Source organism: Cololabis saira, chromosome 11 (assembly GCF_033807715.1).
Source record: "Cololabis saira isolate AMF1-May2022 chromosome 11, fColSai1.1, whole genome shotgun sequence".
Taxonomy (NCBI): domain Eukaryota; kingdom Metazoa; phylum Chordata; class Actinopteri; order Beloniformes; family Belonidae; genus Cololabis; species Cololabis saira.
In genome coordinates, this window is record NC_084597.1 from 11,054,818 (window position 1) to 11,070,732 (window position 15,915).

At 38.8% G+C, this 15,915-nt stretch overlaps 1 protein-coding gene across 1 annotated transcript in view; it reads left to right on the forward strand.

The window, feature by feature from the left end:
• The first annotated feature begins 4,209 nt into the window (after positions 1-4,209).
• itga1 (integrin, alpha 1) overlaps positions 4,210-15,915 on the forward strand; it is a 175,209-nt gene continuing 163,503 nt past the window's right edge. The window contains exon 1 of the mRNA XM_061733708.1: positions 4,210-4,481. Coding sequence (XP_061589692.1) covers positions 4,433-4,481 — 49 coding nt within the window. The 5' untranslated portion in view covers positions 4,210-4,432. The remainder of the gene's footprint in view (positions 4,482-15,915) is intronic.

Below are 15,915 nucleotides of genomic sequence, written 5' to 3' on the forward strand. Positions count from 1 at the left end.
TTATGAGACCAATAGATGGTGCAGGCTGGGGTCCTGAATGAGGACAATGGGTCAATGTTCGTACAAATGAAGTATCATGGCGCAGAACAGCAGAAATGTAATGTCCTCATATGAGAACGCAGGGTCTCAGGAGGTTAAAATGGTTGTTAATGTTTGTCTATATTGGACACTGGGACTCCCTTATCTTTTTTTTTTTTAATTCACAAATGGGGAAATGGCAGATAATCAATAATTTGACAGAATGAGGGAGAATTTTACTCAGAATTGTGGCTGGAGAGTCAGACCTTGAACTGCCAGAGAGGTTTTGAAGAGGAAGCTGGAAGTTCAGAAGATGAGGAGAAACAGAAAGAAGAATGTCAGTGGCAGCGTAAAGAGGATATGTGTTTGGATCGGTAGTGAGAGCTTTGTAGTTAAAACATGAAAGTGAAGGTGTTTTTGTATCTATGATTGCTCTCAGTTTGGGCAGAGGTGGGTAGAGTAGCCAAAAATTGTACTCAAGTAAAAGTACTGTTACTTCAGAATAATGTGACTTAAGTAAAAGTAAAAAGTAGTCATCCAAATAATTACTTGAGTAAAAGTAAAAAAGTACTTGGTGAAAAAACTACTCAAGTACTGAGTAACTGTTGAGTAACGTCTGAAGTACAAAATAATCATCTTCAGGCAAATTAAATCAATAAAATAAATAAAGAATAGCTAAATTAAATTAAATTAAATTAATCTTAAAGTAAATTCAAGTACTTTAATAAATAATAAAATAATAACAGAATAAAAAAAATAAATTAAGCACAAGTAGCACAAAATTTCCAGCCTTTGTACTTTTCTTTTTTAACCAGGCAGAACTAGAACAAGCCCATGAACTCATAGAAACTCTGTGTGTTTGTGTCTGTGTAAATGTGACAAAACATGCAAAAACAAACATTTTTCCCAAAGAATCACTCAGTGATGTCATGCGATTGACGCGGATAAAAGGGATAAAAGAAAAGTAACAGCTCAACGTAGTCTAATGTAGCGGAGTAAGAGTAACAGTTTCTTCTTCACAAATCTACTCAAGTAAAAGTAAAAAGTATAGTGATTCAAAACTACTCCTAAAAGTACAACATTTCCCAAAACTTACTCAAGTAAATGTAACGGAGTAAATGTAAGTCGTTTCTACCCACCTCTGAGTTTGGGTATTAATACATGCATATTACTGAATGGAAGTCATGGATTTATTTTGAGCAAATCATTAAGGGAAAGGTTTTTGAATCTGTATTTATGAGCCAATGTAAGATTCTGGTAATTCCTGACAAAATTAAAACTTTCAAATGACAGAAACTTTAAAAAAAATGTCTGTCATTTGCATACCCATGACTCCCATTGATGAGGTTTCCTATCAATGTGGAGAAAAGAAGGAAATTAAGCTCTGAAAAGTCTTCTCGTCCACTAATTAGCATTTCAGCCTAAACAAAGATTGTTTTAAAAGACTAACTATGGTTTTGATAGGAATAACACATGAGGTAGAACAAATTTACCACCATTTTAGCAGTAGTTTTTCTGTGAATTTTGAAAAAAAAAGCATTATTACGGGATTGTTGAGAAAACGTTTGCCTTATTAATGGACTGTCATGTAAGTGAACCTGTTCAGACTGAGAAAATGTTTCACAGGAAAATAGTTTTTTTTGCATTATACGGTAACGGAACACTTGCTTCAGTGATTTTAATCATAGATTAAATTCCAGGTGCAGTAGTTGAGTAATTTTCCATTCCCTTCCTGAAATTATCTTTAAACAATCTTACTGGGATTTCTGTGAGGCCCAACCGTAGGCCACCTACTGCAGGTGCCGGCTAGGGCTGGCAAGTGGCACAATGGGGCTTGGCTTGCTTTTGGAGTCAGCACCTACTGGACAGTCAAGGAACTGCAACCTGTCTTAATTCCCCAAAGGCTTCAACCTCGCTGACACCTATCTGTGTTTCTAAAAGAAAAATAATGAGAAATATGTTTCTAATGTAAGGTTGTTGTTTTTTCGTTTTTTTTTTTATTAACCCTTTCTTGTTAAACTGCTATATTTTGTGTCCTGGTATATTGCAGTAATTGTATGTTCTGACAAGAAATTGGTTAATGTGAGACATTTAAGGATACTTGTAACCAGTACTCGAGTTGTAAAATAAAAATCAGGGGGGATGGTGGATTTTATCATATGGGGACAGATAATTTGTGCTGATTACAAATAATATAATATATTACAAATAATAGCACTGACCAAAACACCGTTTTTTTCACTTTAAATAAGTAGAAAAATCTGCCAGTACAAGATTTTTTTGCTAAATAAGAAGATAAATCTTGTCCCAGTGGCAGATTTTCCTACTTATTTCAAGTGAAAATTTACTTGAAACAGGTGAAAATTGTCAAATAAGTTATTTTTCTGGTGTTATTTTCCTGGTGATACCACATTAATTGATGAAATGACATAAGGAATGGAAATGGGGGATGGCAGTTTTACAGGGGGGATGATTTTGACCGTTTTTATTTCAGGGGGGATGCCATCCCCCCTCATCCCCCCCTCAACTCGAGTACTGCTTGTAACCCTGTGTTTAAACAGTGACTTATACTGCAAGTAAAGTGCAACGCTCCTCCAGACGTGCTTTTATCATTAGCAGTATCAGATTTTAGCCTGCTGGTTCTGGGTACAGATATCTGTGACTGACGTCACATTAACATTCAGATTAAGCTTGTTTCAGCTGTGTTGAAATGCTCATCTTATCACCTAAGATAGCCAGTCTTTCTTGAAATCTAATTGAACATTTTTAAAGTTGCAAAATGTCCCAATAGTGAAAAAAGGTCAGTGGTGTATAGTTACATTTTGCTTTTTATATGGTGATGGGAATTACTCCTTAACTTACTGATAAGAAACATATTTCAAAAAGCTAACAACCCAGATCTGGAGTTTGCAGCCCTGTTTTTGATACGTTGACACCAGCTCTCATCATCCAGCCACAGCTGCTGAGTGATCGTGGACCACTGGGAGAAACTCACATCGAGGTTTGAGTGCCAAAGGATCATTTTATAGTATGAATAGCAATGCTGATGTTTATAAATGCTTCTCTACATTTCTTTCCACACAGCAGTTTTTTGTTTTCCTTGTGTAGCCTACTCTTAGCATTTCCTCACACAAGTGGAGTCACAAGTTCAAAGTTTGTTACTAACTATAGTTACTCAGTTACTCAGATCTCACAGTCTAACCAGGAATAAACTCAACCATTTCTTAATGCGATTGAATTGGTTTGATATTGGATATTGGATATTATGAATTCAACACCCATAAAACTTGTGATACATACGACTGATTTTGGTCAAACCACTTGTGATGTGTTCATGGTCATCTAGACTATATATCACAAAACAGTAATTATTATAAAATCATATATATATGGGCTGATTTAAAAATCATATATATACCGGTAGGCTGATTTAATGTGGTTTAATGAATTCAACACCCATAAAACTTGTGATACATACCACTGATTTTGGTCATATTGCTTGTGATGTGTTCATGGTCATCCAGACTATATATCACAAGAGAGTACTTATTATAAAATCATATTATGGGCTGATTTAATGAGGTTTAATGAAAACAATCGGTGTTATGTATCACAAGTTGTATGGGTGTTGAATTCATTAAACATCATTAAATCAGCCCATATATATGATTTTTTAATAATTACTGTTTTGTGATATATAGTCTAGATGACCATGAACACATCACAAGCAATATGACCAAAATCAGTGGTATGTATCACAAGTTTTATGGGTGTTGAATTCATAATATCCAATATCAAACCAATTCAAACGCGGTTCTCACAGTCTAACCAGGAATAAACTGAACCATTTCTTCAGCTTTGAAAGTGTTTAATAAAAGCCTGTTAAAGGCTATCCCTGTTTGATTTGCACTTACAGTAATACTGCTGAGGACTCGCTGTGAGGTGATGATGTTGGTTTTTGAACGTAATTTTAGATGATTACGCATGAGCTGTCACTAACTTTTTCCCTGTTAAACGAGTCTATTCTAACAGTTGTGGTCCCGTTTCCAGACTTCACTGCTCTGCTGTTATTGGACTGGTGTGTTTTTTTTGTTTTTTTTCTTGTCCTCCCCACGGACAGACCCAGCCCTCAAACTTATAAGGTCCTGCCAGTGAACTCTTCATATAACTAACTCTCTACCGCCCGCCTCCTCTCCGCTTCTCCAGCAGCTGAGTCGAGCGGACACGCCGCGGAACAGCATCTTCCGCCTCTTTCAAACAGGATCCCATTAAAACCGTGGATGCAGAAACACAGGAGATATCCCTTTTGATCCTGTCAGGCATATAGCAAATTTTGATGTGACGAACCTTTTTTTTTTTAAGCTTAAACAATATCGTGGAATAACGAGCTGCGGGACCAGGGTCGTGCGTCAGGATGCTCGGGTGCAGTCGGGATTTCCATTTGACAGCAGTGTTGGCAGTGGGTAAGTAATGCATGAAAGGGAAGTGGGATATTTGTACTGATCACTGGATGCAACAGCCTGATCTGACAGGCGGACGGAGCGTCGGGGACTCCGGTGCATCATTGCGCACCAGCGTGGATCGTCTCAATGACTAAACGCATCTCTAGGTGTGTCACGCACTTTGCCGGCGAGCCCATTAAAGCGTGGTGGCACCACAGAGTAAACTGCCTCGCAATGCCCTCCCGAAACAGATGTTATTTGTTCTGACTGAGGAAGACGCAGCTTTTAATCGTCTCTGCGTGCGTCGGTTTAGCGGCACGTACGGCGCAGAGAGATTACAGTCAAATTGTATGTGGCGCTCTAATTAGACAAACGCGTTTTCCTCAGCGGCGCAACAGACTCTTGGAGCTTTGCTAAATGACAATGATAGATTTTTTTTTTCAGAGACTGAAAAGTGAAATGATAATTATCATCACAGTGTTACCGACCAGTTCTGTTGAAATTGTGGACCTTCTGCTCAGTGGCGTCAATTCAGTCCAAGCTAAGGTACGGCAAGGTTACGAGTCACAGAACTTAACTAGAGTATCAATCAACACCAGCAAATACTCATCACAGAAGTCTATGTAGCTTATCTGTGTGGTCAAGAAAATTGGAACTTTTTCAAATGCAGTCTCACTCACTGCAAAAACTCAAAATCTTACCAGGAATATTTGTCTTATTTCTAGTTAAAATGTCTCATTTTTAGTCAAAAAATCTCATTACACTTAAAACAAGAGTCATCACCAGAAAAATAACTTGTTATTTGACCATTTTCACCTGTTTCAAGTAAATTTTCACTTGAAATAAGTAGGAAAATCTGCCAGTGGAACAAGATTTATCTTCTTATATAGCAAAAAAATCTTGTACTGGCAGATTTTTCTACTTATTTCAAGTGAAAAAAACAGTGTTTTGGTCAGTGCTATTATTTGTAGTATATCATATTATTTGTTATCAGTACAAGTTATCTGTCCCCATATGATAAAATCCACCATCCCCCCTGATTTTTCTTTTACAACTCGAGTACTGCTACTACCACCAATACTATTAATACTACTACTACTACTACTACTACCACCACTACTACTATTAATACTACTACTACTACTACTACTGTCATTTAGCAGACGCTTTTATCCAAAGTTACTTACATCTGAGAAAACAACACAAGAGATCACATAGGAGGGTCCAGAATGATGCTGCTCTGTCAGGTTCAGCTCCAGAACATGTCCTATTCCCCATGAAGTTGGAATAAATCTCTCTCTTTTTTTTACATCTTATGTAATGATTGTAAATATAAAAGAAAGTGAATGAAAAGAGAATTATACTAACTTTATGGTTAACAGTGTATTTGTCGAAGAGTTCTGTGGTTTGTGTCGGGAGAAAGAAGAAGCAGAAGAGGAGAAAGTGCGGTTCATGAGTGAACGTCTCCCTTTAATCCTCAGATTCCTCTGCTTACATGTGATACTGGCTTGTGATGGTCATTAGAGAATTGAGTTACCGGTAAACAGAGATCGTCTTGTGTCTGTGCGACTGTAAGAGCATCACAAAATCGTTACTGTCACATCATGAATGAAGTCAAGTTCATTTACAGTATATGCTTCTTGTGCATCGCCTTCATTCAAACTGGTGCATGTCTTTAAACAGTGGTCTGGGCTTTGTTGGTGCACATCCAGGTGATTGTGACTGACACTGAACCGGTTCTGTTAAACTACTATATACCACCCCTTTCTATTATCATTGAGTGACAGAGCTGCTTACAACACTATTATCATTTTGGGTGTAATTTGTCTTTAAATGCAGGTTCAGTTCAGAGCTCAGTTTTTGAGCAGTCTGTCTGTTTTACCGTAGTGGTCACGTGGGGGACGTGTGTGGACGGTGCCGGGTGAGACATATCACACCTCATGAATGCGAGGCGGCAAGACTGGGGATGTTTGTGTGACAGTTTCAGTTAGTGCTGGGCGGTATACCGGTCCATACCGAATACCGGTGTTTATTTTTCTTATGATATGAATTTTTCATATACCGTAATACCGGTGAGTATGTACAGTAGCGCACACAATGTTGGGAACGCCGCGCCGTGCAGCGGAACGTAGCGCCGCTGGACAGTGTTTCCCCTACCACTGTATGGGGAACGGAACCCCCAACGAGACCCCCCGCCAGGCCTAAAAAAAAAAAAATCAATGATCATTTACGTTTAGGAGCGCCTCTGCAGCGCTGTTCTGCAACAGGAGTCAACCTGCTTCGTTGCCTAGTAAATATGAATTATGGTTCAGCGTTAAATCGACGTAGAGCCTACGCCGTAGGCTACGGCGTAGGGTACGCGGTGACGTGCACCGTACGGCCGCTCGCTGCGTACCCTACGCCGTAGGATCTGCGTTGGTGTAACGCGGCACCATAAATCAGCCTTAACGATGCGAGTACCGCTGCTGAGAGCGCGGGCATATTATTATACATTATGGGATGTATAGAGTTTGTAGCTAGCCAACTATGGCGCCGGCCAAAAAAAGAAAAAATATCACGGGCGACAGACAACATGATATAAAGAAATCTTTCTGCCAGGTACGTGTGATTGTGTTTGCATGTGACGCTGCAGGAAAGCATGAAGGAAAACACAGCCCGACGACACACCATGCGTCCGCGGGGTCTTAGCGCCATGCACACGTGAGGCCATGCAAACCTGTATTTATACTAGTGTGGACATTAATGTTTTTCTACAATATTTCCTCCTCATGACAGTAAAATAGGCCATTCTAAGCCAATTTACTGCAGCAATTCCTTTCCAAATCATTAGAAAATGTGGTTAACACCCAGTTGTGCATGAAAAAAAAAATACCGTGATATACCGTGAAACCGATATAATTTTGAAAAATACCGTGATATAAATTTTTGGTCATACCGCCCAGCACTAGTTTCAGTGTCAGCTTCCTCCCCGAGCAGCACTTATCAGGAAAAATAAAGAAACGAATAATAGCAAGCGGAAAAGTCTGCAGAAAAAATACACAGATAGTGAAATAATACTTTTTGCCTGTAATTTTCTTTTTTTTTTACAAGCAGTCTATGATTGTCTCTAAGGACTGAATGTCTGAATGAAACAACCATCATAATTAGAATAAAAGTGAACTATGCTCTGAATGTTGCGTGTTTCATGTTCATGTTAATAGGGTCCTAAATGCCTTGTGTCTCATCATAAACCTCCCCACTGGTCCAGTCATGTAATCTGAGCTGCAGGAGTATGGGTTTAGTTGGTTGAATACGGGGGTACAAACTCTCTGGTTGGAGCTCATACTGGGATATCCCGTGTAGCACTGCTGGAGAAACCTCAGTCTGCCTCAGAGACCAACATGTGGTAACTGTAGTGACAGCATTTCATCTCTGTAAATTCCTAGAGGAGATGGGGCTGCAGGTGGTTTGAGTTTGGTGTTTCATCGCAGAGACGGGCATATGGCTTCAATAAGTATGGACTGAAGGGATAGGGTTGCCACCCGTCCCGTAAAATACAGAATTGTCCTTTATTTGAGAAAAAAATGTTGCTTCCCGTATTGAACTAATACGGGACACGATTTGTACCGTATTTTCATTAACTTTTACACTATATTCTAGTTGAATTATTGAAATAAATTAACTTTTACACCATACTCTAGTTGAACTATTGAAATAAGTTAACTTTTACACCATATTCTAGTTGAATTATTGAAATAATTTAACTTTTACACCATACTCTAGTTGAACTATTGAAATAAGTTAACTTTTACACCATATTCTAGTTGAATTATTGAAATAAATTAACCTTTACACCATATTCTAGTTGAATTATTGAAATAAGTTAACTTTTACACCATATTCTAGTTGAATTATTGAAATAAATTAACTTTTACACCATATTCTAGTTGAATTATTGAAATAAATTAACTTTTACACCATATTCTAGTTGAATTATTGAAATAATTTAACTTTTACTCCATATTCTAGCTGAATTATTGAAATAAATTAACTTTTACACCATATTCTTCACCTGTATGTATATTATACATCTGGGCTGATGTGGACATACAGAGCATAGGAGGATATTTCAGTTGCTAGTATGGTTGTCTGTCTGTACAGTCATGCAAGTTCAAAGCTATTAAAGCACTTTAAACTTTAAATCAAAGCATTTTGTTTTTTCATATAAAATAAACACATTTTTATTCAGTTTAGAAGTTTTGGGGCTTTTTTCTTTGGCTCCTGCGCTGCTGAAATCGGGGCGTCCCTTATTTCTATTTCTGAAAGGTGGCAACCCTATGAAGGGACCCGGCTAAGTACCTGAACGGCAATAGATGCCTAACACTAAGGATGGACATTTACGTTGTCACTTGTTTTTCACTCATGTTTATTTGTGCACAAGTTTATCAACAATAAGCAAGATCTTCCGGACACCTTTCATAATTTCTTTAGTTTTTCATCTGACTTGCATTCATACTCAACTAGACACAGTGTCAATCTACATTTACCCTTCTGTCAAACATCTTTTTTATCAGTTTAATATTTCATTTAGAGGTCCTAAACTCTGGAACAATTTAGATATGTCTCTGAGGTCCACATGGTCATTTATATCCTTCAAAAAATTGCTGAAAAAATATCTCATGTCCTAATTTTTCAATGTATTCCCTATTATGTATCCTTCTTTTCTTTTCATGTTTATAATTAGAGTTTTCCTATGTTTGTAGATTTAATTTTCTGTTTACAGTAGATGACAGGAGTGGAAATCTGTATAAGCCCTCTGGCCCATCCTTTGCTCAAAGTTTTTTAGGCATTATCCCCTTCTGCAAAACGAACTCACGGACCTCTGTGTCATTCACGCATCACCACAAGGCAGAATTACGACGCTCCAGGGGTGGAACAAAGATGCTTTGTCATTGGGGCGTTGAATTTATCAATAAACCTTAATTAATCAATGACGTTTTTGACACCAGTGGTGATTCTCCCTTCTCCCTTCTCTTGCCGTCTGACCTTGTGACTCACAGAAGCAAAGCTGTTTTACAGAAGTGCCTCCTTCATGGAGATCAAACATAATAAGATGTTTGTTTCAAGGATGTGTCCCACAGCCACAGGGCATTTCAGAGCTCATATGGTTGTTGAACAAAGCAGACCTTAATTTTTAGGAGGGTTTGCTCGTGTATTTATTACAATGTAGTGAATTAGGTGGAGACTCATGGCGGAAGGCCTGAGCTTGACCTGTTCAGGTATTGTAAGGTCAGTGGCGTCAATTCAGTGGAAGCTAAGGTATGGCAAGGTTACGAGTCACAGAACTTAACTAGAGTATCAATCAACACGTCCAGCAAATACTCATCACAGAAGTCTGCTATGTAGTTTATCTGTGTGGTCAAGAAAATTGGAACTTTTTCAAATGCAGTCTCGCTCACTGCAAAAACTCAAAATCTTACCAGGAATATTTGTCTTATTTCTAGTTAAAATGTCTCATTTTTAGTCAAAAAATCTCATTACACTTAAAACAAGAGACATCGCCAGAAAAATAACTTATTTGACCATTTTCACTTGTTTCAAGTAAATTTTCACTTGAAATTAGTAGAAAAATCTGCCAGTGGGACAAGATTTATCTTCTCATTACAAGCAAAAAAATCTTGTTCCACTGGCAGATTTTTCCACTTATTTTAAGTGAAAATCTACTTGAAACAGGTGAAAATGGTTGTTTTTGAGTCTTGTCTTAAATGTAATGAGATTTTTTTTTTACTAAAAAGGAGACATTTTAACTAGAAATGAGACAAATATTCTTAAGATTTTGAGTTTTTGCAGTGTATAATAACTAGTGAAATCGATCATATTGTTCTGATTTGCATTTGTAGTTATTCTATATGTATTAAGTAATAGAATAATCAATACAAATAGACACAGAGTAATGGAGATGGAGAAAGGAGGTGAGGGGTTAGTGAGCACAGTCCCGTTTAGAAAACAAAAAAGTCCCTTGAGGACTGAGTTGATTTTTTTTTTTTCCATGTAATTTCTCACATCCCAGATCTGGGTCTTGTCTTTTCCCCATATTTCCCCATGACCCGCTTCAGTGGCTGACCAGAGAAAAACTGTATGGTCAGAGGATGGAGGTTTTCAAACATTGAATATCTAAATGAAGTTTATGAGCTTAGAAAGACTTTTTACTGAACCCAAAGCATCTCCATCATTGGCAACACGTCTCCTCCTCCTTCTACTTATCCAGTTCCTGTGTCTCACACTCCCTGAGTTGTAGCAATCACCGCTGACGCAATCTGTCTGCCGGCCCCAGCAGAGATACCATGGAATGATGAGTAACTGAATTCCACCTCATTAAACTCTTCCCACTCATTTTGTGGATTCTCAAAAAAAGAAGGTTAAAATATGTATTACAACACCAGCTCAACACCACATTTTAGAGTTATTTTTGTTTCTTCTAATACCAGCGGGCTTTATTTGGGAAGGTAGATTGAGAGAAAACAGCTAGAAGGGGGGGGGGGGGGGGCACGCAGCAAAGAGCAACAGGCCGGGACTCAATGCTGCGCTGCCTACACGAGGGCGATGACCTCTGTAAATGACACACTGAGCTTTATCTGGTCAGATTCTACCGTTAACTAGATGGCAGTGATTGTTCATGGATGGACAGGCTGTAGTTGCATCATGCTGCCACTAGGGATGGGCGGTATGGACTAAAAAATGTATCACGATAATTTCTGGCATTTATCCCGATAACGATAAAAATGACGATAAAAAAAATACCAATTCAACTCCACCTTTGTAACTATAAATCTATCTCGCTTTCAGATCCACCATGATTGTTACACAAAAACGTATCAATGGGAATTTATCTTTCTTTCTTTCTGGCTCATTTCTTTCTTCCTTCCTTCCTTCCTTCCTTCCTTCCTTCCTTCCTTCCTTCCTTCCTTCCTTCCTTCCTTCCTTCCTTCCTTCCTTCCTTCCTTCCTTCCTTCCTTCCTTCCTTCCTTCCTTCCTTCCTTCCTTCCTTCCTTCCTTCCTTCCTTCCTTCCTTCCTTTCTCCCTTCCTTCCTCCTTTCCTTGTTTTCTCCCTTCCTTCCTTCCTTCCTTCCTTCCTTCCTTCCTTCCTTCCTTCCTTCCTTCCTCCTTTCCTTGTTTTCTCCCTTCCTTCCTTCCTTCCTTCCTTCCTCCTTTCCTTGTTTTCTTCCTTCCTTCCTTCCTTCCTTCCTTCCTTCCTTCCTTCCTTCCTTCCTTCCTTCCTTCCTTCCTTCCTTCCTTCCTTCCTTCCTTCCTTCCTTCCTTCCTTCCTTCCTTCATTCCTTCATTCCTCCTCTCCCCTTCATTCTTCCTGTCCTCTTTTCTTCCTTCTTTCCTTCTTTCCTTCCTTCCTTCCTTCCTTCCTTCCTTCCTTCCTTCCTTCCTTCCTTCCTTCCTTCCTTCCTTCCTTCCTTCCTTCCTTCCTTCCTTCCTTCCTTCCTTCCTTCCTTCCTTCCTTCATTCCTCCTCTCCCCTTCATTCTTCCTGTCCTCTTTTCTTCCTTCTTTCCCTCTTTCCTTCTTTCCTTCCTTCCTTCCTTCCAAAAATCAGTTTTACACAAAAATGTCATCAAGAGGAATTTATTGTTTTTACCGCGAGATGACAAATTCTTATCGTGAGGAATTTTTTTGACGGTTTATCGTGAACGGTAAAATATCACCCATTCCTAGCTGCCACCCGCCCAGCCAATAGGAAATGAGGACCCCAGAATAATGTTAAGTGAGGATGATGAACTTCCACATCGTGTAAACAGTTTCGTTCTTGTTTTTTTTTTTTCATTTCATAGTGTCTAGAAATGTGTATTTGGTGTTGAGGACACAGATATTTTTCCGCTTTCACTGGTCTACTTACTTTAAGGCTTTTACATCCATCTCAAACAGACAGGCTGGTGTGTGATGTTTGTAGCTGTGGTTTCTCTGGTCAACGACCTTCACACTCCAGCTTCATTTCTGTCTGTGCGTGCACGTCTGCATTTCTGAAAATGCAAGTAAGCTCTCAATGTTTTGTTTATCGTAGCTTAGTTTCTGTCCTGTTTATGAGTCCCTCCACCACCCCCACACACACACACTTACGAAGCAACATACACACATTTGATCAGTCAGAAAACACACCACAACATCTTCTTTTTCAGGAAATTTGTACAGCTCATGATGATTATGTTTCTAAAGCATTTCCAAACTATTTTTGGAGATATGATGGATTTTGACATTTAACAAAACATAAAAACAAGACTTTCCAGTTTAATTTGAGCAAATAAGATATACATTTGCAGTAGCGCAGGTTTTTTCTGACAGTTGATGTTTTACTGGTGTGATTTGGAAGATAAGCTGTATATTCACACTTACACCACGGTTTACATTTCAAGCCTGGCTGTCCGAACATCTGCATCCCCCTCATCCCCCCCTCGTAGCTGTACGGACCAGCATCACACCTCGTTATCTATCTGATAAATATAAATAGTCGACGTTGTACTTGTGGTATCACGTCTCACAGAATCAGTTGTCATGTCTGTGAGAAGAAGGACATAGTTGGAGGGTTTTTAGTGTCAGACTGGTCAAACTTTCACATGTATTTCATCTTCAGCTACAATATTTTATTTGTCTTAGGCCACGTTTACACATTTACAAAAACGGATATTTTCCCCTCTACGTTTTCAAAAATATCCTCGTTTACACGAACCCGCATGAAAACGCTGTTAAGGGTGCTATGAGCATCCAAACCTGCAGGGGGCAGTGTAACGAGAAGCGTAAAGTCATGCTAGCCAATCGGAATCCTGGAAAAAAACGTCAACAAATGACACGTGTGAAGCCTAAATAATATGGTTCCGCGTTAAATCGACGGCGTAGCCTACGTACGGTGTGCGTCGCCGCGTACCCTACGCCTTAGGTCTGCGTTGGTGTAACGCGGAACCATAAATCAGCCTTGACTGCCAGTTACTTCCAAGACGGAACGAGAGTCTTTCGTTTGGAGTGACAGAGAAGTGGAGTTACTTTTAAGTGTGACTTTAGAATTTAAAACAGGTAAAATAAAAGAAAATATTGATGGTGGCCAAACAAATTGTAAACACAGATCGCACACATGACGCTGGTGACGTTTCTGTTGCATAATGTGACGTTCTGAAGCCTAAATCTCTGTTTTCCTCCGTTTTCCTCCGTTTTCCTCTGTTTAGACGCAAACGTGAAAACTGAGTTTTTGAAAATCTCCACTTTGGCCGGAGTTTTCAGAAATGATCGTTTTTGGTGACTTTGCGCTTCGTTTTCGTGTAAACGAACGGCCAAAACGCATGAAAACGCCTCAGTTTTTGCTCCGTGTAAACGGGGCCTTACTGTGACTTTTTCATGTTATTTCTTTTACTAGCGTGAGGCCACTGGGTAAAGAGTCAAATTAGAATTTTTACATTTATTTTATTTTTATGATCCTTCTGTGACCTGAGCTGGTGACTATCACATCTCTCCTTCTTGGGCTCTTCTTGAATTTCCAGTTTGTATCTTTGATTTTGAATCACTGTAAAATAAATAATTTTTTTAATTGTATTTTTTATTGTGTATTAGCCAACAGTAATACCAATTCTTCTCAAGCAAAACAGATTCAGATTTGTCAGATTTCTTTAGTATGCGTTTGGGTAGTAGTATGGCTCCTGCGGTGAGCATTCTTCCTCATTTATTTTGTGTCATTAAGCTACATGGTTTGAATACTTCTAAGCGTCATTAATGTGGTTAAAAAAAGCCGCCCACGGCCGCTAACATCTGGCAATATTTGAATGCAAGGAGAAAGAGATTGATCTGCATCACTTCCCATGCAGAAAAGTAGTTCTGCTATTGTATTGTTATTGTTCTGGGTGCAACTGATTATGTGGTAATCTTTAATAAGGGTTGCAGACAGTTCACTTTATCTTGAAAGAAGCACACATTTATGACCCTTTATAGATGAATCGGAAGTAGTATTTGAAGCTGAATGAATGGTTCAAAATATGATTGACTTAATGTCTCCCAAATGTGTGGTGAAAGTGCGGCAAACATTCATCTGAGGAACAAATGAAAGATGACTCTTCTGTCAGTCTGTTTTGAATGCGGGGCATGTCCCCCAGTTCTTGATGGATGGCTTGGCTTGATTCTAACGTAACGCCAATTCATTGCTTCCATGGGACAGAAATTAACCCCGGATCCCGGCTGGCGCCTTGGGAGAGTGGTCCCACCAGAAGCACCGCGGCAGGGTTTAGAAATGGACTAGAAGCGACAGGCTGCTCTGCTCTGCTGAAGGTACTTGCTGAGTCTGTTTTGGCACTCTGCCTTGGCAAAGCTGCATCAATTTAGAGACATCAGCTCAAACTGGCATACAGTCAATCACAAGAATGGCATAAAGAATCCAGTTTTCAAAATAAAATGCTGCGAGTGTCGTCCAACCACCACATTGACAGAGTTCATCTTCACTCTACAACCCCAAACAAGATTCTCATCAACGTCATTTCAGGTTAGGGCTGGGCGATATGGACTAAAAGTCATATCTCGATATTTTCTAGCTGAATGGCGATACTCGATATAGATCGATATTATTAATAATTGCGGTTTCCCCCAAAGCATTATAGCATAGCATCTCCGTTAGCTTAATTTTTTTCTGAGGCAAACCCTTAAAAAAACAGTCAGTTTTAATACAAAGCCTCGTGCCAAATGTCACACAGGTTCCTTTATTAACAGAGGTCTGCACAATATCAAAATGTATAAAACAAATGAAATAAAAATAAACTGCCTGCATATATAGAATAAAAATGCTTCTTGAATAAAATAAAACAAATATCCCTTTCCTGCATAACAATTAAATTAAAATACACTGTGCAATTAATACAATGTAGACAGTAACAGGCAGACTTTTCCACTGAGGTTGACAGTTGTGCAAATAACAAAACATTTGTGCAAATCTGAAATAAAACATTCAAGTCAATTTGTCACAAAATAAGCTATATCAAAATCATACATTTTTTATTTTTTTTAAATCGATATAAACGATATTGTCTCGTACCATATCGTGTTTGAAAATATATCGATAATATATTAAAATCTCGATATATCGCCCAGCCCTATTTCAGGTATTAATATACATGCGTTTTTGCTTTTCCTGCCTGCAAACATTCAAATGAAAGTTGCTATGGTGGAATTAGTGCTAGGAGGTGAATAAAACATATGAAAAGAGTAATAACGAGCAACGATAGTCAGAAAGTCTTCACTTTAGCCTTGTGTTGACTTTGTTCAGATGCAGCGTTGACGTCTCTGGGCTCTGAGGCATCTGCAATGGACCCTCACCCAGTGGACACGTGTATTGTGGTCAGATCAGTTTTAGGTGTCAGTAATTAGTATTCCAGGTGTTTTGTTTTTTGGGGGGCAAGAAACGGGCTCTGTGTTTTCCCAGGCCAGCAATGAAAAAGGAG